At 37.5% G+C, this 6,395-nt stretch overlaps 1 protein-coding gene across 1 annotated transcript; it reads left to right on the top strand.

Annotated features, from left to right (window-relative positions):
* Positions 1-108: 108 nt before the first annotated feature.
* Positions 109-5,912, top strand: LOC116304707 (retinoschisin). Its single transcript, XM_031714478.2, has 4 exons — positions 109-1,556; positions 1,917-2,077; positions 2,719-2,877; positions 3,992-5,912. Exons 1-4 carry the CDS (start codon positions 1,208-1,210, stop codon positions 4,142-4,144), a joined length of 822 nt encoding a protein of 273 aa, XP_031570338.2. The 5' UTR covers positions 109-1,207; the 3' UTR covers positions 4,145-5,912.
* Positions 5,913-6,395: the final 483 nt, after the last annotated feature.

Below are 6,395 nucleotides of genomic sequence, written 5' to 3' on the forward strand. Positions count from 1 at the left end.
ATTAGGTCAGCATTACTTTTAACTGGGTTTTTGTATGGTAAATTGCGCAAATAAAAGCATCAAGGTAATTATTTTTAACTGGCTTTCTGTATAGTGAAATTCCGAGAAAATGAGCTGCTGACCTTATACAATGCGCGTTGTCACATTTGGGGCTGTCAGTGAACGAGGTTTAGCTGGCCGCCAATAATATTTAGATATATCATTTTAGAAGGGTTATGCTATAGCATAGTGGTATATTTTAGTTCTAGTGCATGTATCACAACCCATTTAGGCATATTGAAAATGAAGAAAAATTACGAATTTTCGGGAACGTCAAAATAGGGTCCATTCAAAATTCCGTAGTTTATTTAAAACAAGCATTAGCAAAAATATTTTTACACTAAATTCAAGAGAAAGAATGTGCCTTTGCTAGAAAAAATAATGGTTTGTATAAAATAAAACGCGAAGCCGTACGATTGCCGAGAATACCTTACATTTTCCTATTCGACACAGGGTGCCCAAGCCATTCTGGATCCCAAAATCAACTTCGAGCGATTTCTCAAAAAATAAAATTCGCCCAGGACTTAAAGTTGTATTTTCGAAAAATGTCTCACCACAAAGAGTATTTAAGCAAAGTATGAGCAATTTCGATTTTTTTCAACTGTCCGAGGATTCTTGACCGTTATACAAACATTGACTCTTTCCTTTTTACCCACTTATTAATCTGTATGTTATGACACAAAAGAATAAACCGTTTAGTTCTTTATTTATTATATGGTCTTCAACTACTTGTACATCCATCACTAAAACTACTATAGTTCGCGCATCCTCCTACCTTATGGTTTTTGTTCCGAGTTACTTTTATTTAACAGCTGTCTTGACATATTTTTTGTCAAGTTGACAAACTGTTCGGGTTTTTTCGCCCTGCTGTTGTTTGCCATCCGGTTACAGCTGTCTAGTGCTGGCTTGGTCTGAGGGAAAACCATGTCATTGTGTCATACTTTGTTCTTTTAAGACGTGTTAAAGTTGATCAAAGTAAAACACTCTGAGGAAACAATTCTGCAATAACAGGATACTGTCTGTAGATCACTCCGGCAAAAGGATTCTGCAGTGATTTCACTGAAACTCTACGAACTGAAAAAGTCAGGAAGAAAGGGCTTTGAGAAGAAGATTATTTTAAGAAGAAGAAGAAGAAGAAAAAGTGACATTTTTTCAGTCAACATATATAATGATGACCTTCTTCATTATAGCATTTTCCTTTTCAATGTTGAGGGTAACTGAAGTGACAAGTCCCGACCATCCTTGTCGTACAGTCGAACCAATCAGTGGATTTTGCCTTAGAGGACAAAGTTACAAAACGTACGGCACGGTAACATTAGAAAGATGTATACTACTGTGTGAGCAAGAAACAGGCTGCTTTAGCATCAACTACTTCAAGAGAACAAGAGAGTGTCAGTTGAATAACTCATCAAAGAATGATTCTATTGAAAACTTCGTTCAAGACGATACTTGTTTGTATATCGATAATGTTCTTCGTCCATACTCTCTACCGCTGGAGCCAGTTCTTCACTGCAAATGTAAGTTAATCAGAGACTTAAAAAGTGTATTAATAAACCTATTACGGTTACTATTTATTTTTAATTAGGGAATAGTCATTATTTAAGTCGGAGGGGGGGGGGGGGGGGGGGGAGGTTGAGGAGAAAAGGGGGGGCCCTCAAATTTTTTTTAGTGGAACAAGGGGGGCCTTGAAAGGTCAAAAGGAGGATTGGGAGGATTTTTTAAACGATTAAAGGGGGTACCCGAAAAACATGAATGCTATTGGGGTATGGAAAATGTTTTCCGTTTTTTTCATTTTTTCCTCCACCCCCCCTTCCAACTTCAATAATGACTGGTCCGTTAGTATCTCTTAACAATGGTGCTGTCTAAACTATTTACAGCAAGGAATGACTCCAAGGCTCTGGGCATGCGCAGTGGAGAAATAAAAGACAGCCAAATCACCGGAAATAAATCGCACCCAAATAACGAGCCGTATAAAGGGAGACTGGGTTCTAGTACAGGATGGATGACGCTGGTGTCCTCGCCCAACATGTTTATTCAGGTAAAATCACCACAGGGAACCCAACCAATTTACATAAGAGTTTATCGGTATTGTTCCCCTTTTGGAACTACCGCATACGAGAGATTGATATCAAGCTTTTCCCTGATCTTAACAACAGACCTCATAATGTTTATTTGTGTCATTCTCTTAAAGGGGCACTTGTTGGAACCAATAGTAGCCAAGAAACATATTTCCTTCACAGTAAAATGTGTCGGATAAAAATTATCAATTTTATGCAGCATCTAAATTGCGAGTAAATGACGTCATTTACTCAACCCTATTGTTCTTTTCTCTTTTGACTCAAAATTTCTCTACTGCAAGTGGCTCCCAGGCGAAAATATTCACTAATCTGGTTTACATAATCATAATTGAGTCAAATTATCCACAAATACTTCAATCATTCGGACTTTTGAAAAATTGGGGCGTTTTCATCCAAGTGCCCCTTTAAGAATGAGATTCTTCATTTCAGTTGTATCCATATTCATGTGTCTTATCATGCGCAACCGTTAAACAAAGAAATGATACTTGAGGAAATGACACATGATCCCCGCCGAAATACCCGATTTAGCGCATGCGCAGACATTAATCAGTAACATCCAATCTGCTAATTTTTTGACCCAGCTTTTCCCCTCATACACCAGGTTTCATTTGAAGACGCTAGAAGAGTTTTAACAGATGTAGCAAGCCAGGGCAGTTCCGTCTATCAGTGCTGGGTGACTGAATACACAATAGAATACAAGGTAGACCGGAATAGCTTGGACTGGGGAACATATGTGGATAAATCTACTAACCGGCCACAGGTAACTTTTCTTGAATTATTATTATTGGAAAAATATTTAAGAAGAAAAAGATAAAATATGAGTAATATTTTGCTTAATGTAAAGGCTTAGATGTGCAGTGGAATTGTGGCATGCAGCAGCCTTAATAAGATTGATCAAGTGTTGTGCGTACCATTTGAATGGTGTATGTTGACCTCAATAAGGTTGATCTAGTGTTGTTCGTACCATATGCATGGTGTTTGCTGACCTCAATAAGGTTGATCTAGTGTTGTTCGTACCATATGCATGGTGTTTGTTGACCTCAATAAGGTTGATCTAGTGTTGTTCGTACCATTTGCATGGTGTTTGTTGACCTCAATAAGGTTGATCTAGTGTTGTGCGTACCATATGCATGATGTTTGTTGACCTCAATAAGGTTGATCTAGTGTTGTGCGTACCATATGCATGGTGTTTGTTGACCTCAATAAGGTTGATCTAGTGTTGTGCGTTCCATTTGCATGGTGTTTGTTAACCTCAATAAGGTTGATCTAGTGTTGTGCGTACCATTTGCATGGTGTTTATTGACCTCGATATGGTTGATCTAGTGTTGTGCGTACCATTTGCATGGTGTTTGTTGACCTCAATAAGGTTGATCTAGTGTTGTGCGCACTATTTGCATGGTGTTTGTTGACCTCAATAAGGTTGATCTATTGTGTTGTGCGTACAATTTGCATGGTGTTTGTTAACTTTAATAAAGTTGATCTAGTGTTGTGCGCACTATTTGCATGGTGTTTGTTGACCTCAATAAGGTTGATCTAGTGTTGTGCGCACTATTTGCATGGTGTTTGTTGACCTCAATAAGGTTGATCTAGTGTTGTGCGTACAATTTGCATGGTGTTTGTTAACTTTAATAAGGTTGATCTAGTGTTGTGCGCACTATTTGCATGGTGTTTGTTGACCTCAATAAGGTTGATCTATAGTGTTGTGCGTACAATTTGCATGGTGTTTGTTAACTTTAATAAGGTTGATCTATAGTGTTGTGCGTACCATTTGCATGGTGTTTGTTGACCTCAATAAGGTTGATCTAGTGTTGTGCGTACAATTTGCATGGTGTTTGTTAACTTTAATAAGGTTGATCTAGTGTTTATATTTCTAGATCTATCAAGGTAACACGGACATGAATACTGTAGTAAAGAATGCTATATCACAGCCTTTCCTTGCCACAGCCGTCAGACTAATGCCTCAAGCTTGGAATGCCTGTATTGCCATGAGAATAGAGTTGTATGGATGCAAAGAGGGTTCCTTATAATGTGACAAAGAATGCCGGAAACAAGATAAAAATGCACTGTGCGCAAACCAGGTTATCTTTCTGTGCGTATATCTGTTGTTATGACTGTCTGTCTGTTGTTCTGTATGACTGTCTGTCTGTTGTTCTGTATGACTGTCTGTCTGTTGTTCTGTATGACTGTCTGTCTGTTGTTCTGTATGACTGTCTGTCTGTTGTCCTGTATGACTGTCTGTCTTTTGTTCTGTATGACTGTCTGTCTGTTGTTCTGTATGACTGTCTGCCTGTTGTTCTGTATGACTGTCTGTCTGCCTATTTCGCGCACGAAACGATCAATTCATAACTTATTTCCTTTAAAAAGATGAGGTATACACTTTCTTGCTTAAAATGAAAAACAGTTTAACATCTGAATTTTGTCCGTTCAATTTAAAACTTTATTTAAAATTGACATTTGTTTGAAAGAAAAAACTTAAGATTTTATGCGATAAATTTTGAAGTTCAATGAATTAAAAAGTCTTAACCAAAAGGTCATTCAGTTTAGATACTTTTGATAGAGATCTCGAAAGATGTCCTTAACTCCTTAACGTGATCGTCAAGTCACATGTTCCACATGTTTATTAACCTCTTCAGTCCATTGCTTGTTTGTAGACCTATTTTCGTTGCTATATTTACCTTGTATTCAAGAAAACGTACAAGCAATGGATTGAAGAGGTTCTGGCGGAAAGTGGTGACAGTTGAAGACTAATTTTTAAAAAATAGGGCTTTTGAATATCTAACTTAACGTAATTAGAGAAAAAGGAAATGATTTGAGTTGTCTTAATGCGTAAAAGACTGACGAAAAAGGTATAGAAACTGTAAGTTGACGATGACATTGAAAAAAGTGCTTTCAAATATCTAACAACGTACATTAGAGGAAAAAGCAAATCATTTGAATAGGACTATTACTTTAACAAAAGTTGTCTTAGTGCGTAATAGACTGACTAAAAAGATATGGGAACTAAACTTGACGATGACATTGTTTTTTAAATAGGGCTTTTAAATAGATATTTTACTTAACGTGCATTAAAGGAAAAACCAATGGAAAATAATTTGAATAGAACTATTTCCTCAACGTAAACACTTTAAAATTGGTGTGTAATGCGTTATTCAATAGGGTTTCGTTTTTTGAGCAGTGGTTCACATTCACAGCTACTCAAAAACCATTAATCTTTTGTGCGAATCATTCAAAATAGAATTGCTTTTCTGAATGGTATAATATTAGTGTATAGAACGCAAAAGCTTACTCTTGAAAATTCGTTTCGTCAATATAACCATATTTTGAACTTAGAGCTTGTTAGACGTCTGTTTCATATGGAACGTGAATGAAAAACTCTAACTCTTGTCTGTACTAAGCTGAGCCCTTTTCAATTTGTAATGAATACTAGTGATAAGAAGGCAGAACCGTCTGCATATGGATACACTTTGCCCAAAGTATTGAATGTACACGGAGTGAAGCTGTTGTAAGCCAAGGTTCGTTTTGAAGGCAGAGGACACAATTTTTGCCTATCCCGCAGATCGACTTTAGGATTGTAAATAACTATTTTTTTGTCCATTTACTATTTATATTGTTTTGCAATTTCCCTCCCTTCTTGTTAAGCAAGCCGTTATATCCCAGGATACCGGACTGCGGTCAGAGATAGAAAATACAGCCCTCTCAAACAGCCAATCAGAACGCACAATTATTGGGATACCGGACAGGAAGGGAGGAGGGGGTGAGGGGAAGTAGAATACTATAGCGTAACAGATATATGCCTATAAGAAATAAAGTTGATTGATTAATTGAGGTTAGAAAAGTCATGTCATCTTATTTTATTTTATTTCATTTCATTTAACTTTTCCCTTGAGCGCAGGGACATCACAACAACAGTCTCACCAATTACTGTAGTGTGAGCACGGTCACTCAAGATGGTTGTCAGTACCAGGTCCTTTACGTCCACCTTATAAAGGGTTGAATATAAAATGAAGACAGACAGGGCCTACGGTTTTAAGTGCTTCTCGGAGAAGACTTGAAGGTCTAATCCAACATATCAAACAATGAGTGTCGAAGCTCTCTTTCCCGGTCTTATAAAAAGGGACTGGGGAGAAGCTTAGCAGCCAGGTCGTCAATGGTTTTCCTCTACCTCCCAAAATTGATTTTTTTTTTTCAATTTTCCTGTAGTTTTTTCTTGTTTTTCGTCTTCGCCAAGCTCGTAAATGTCTCTCAGCCGTTTCGCCAGCCGACGAACACGCTTGTCCG

The sequence above is a fragment of the Actinia tenebrosa genome, unplaced genomic scaffold (genome assembly GCF_029948245.1).
Source record: "Actinia tenebrosa isolate PJP-AT-01 unplaced genomic scaffold, QUT_ActTen_1.0 PGA_scaffold0__85_contigs__length_37466705, whole genome shotgun sequence".
Classification (NCBI taxonomy): Eukaryota; Metazoa; Cnidaria; class Anthozoa; order Actiniaria; family Actiniidae; genus Actinia; species Actinia tenebrosa.

Bases quoted from the DNA above. Each gene is read 5' to 3' on its own strand.
- LOC116304707 (XM_031714478.2), top strand. From the start codon at position 1,208: ATGATGACCTTCTTCATTATAGCATTTTCCTTTTCAATGTTGAGGGTA. The intron at 2,078-2,718 runs GTAAAATCACCA...CTCATACACCAG, and splicing joins CGCCCAACATGTTTATTCAG to GTTTCATTTGAAGACGCTAG. The intron at 2,878-3,991 runs GTAACTTTTCTT...TTATATTTCTAG, and splicing joins AATCTACTAACCGGCCACAG to ATCTATCAAGGTAACACGGA.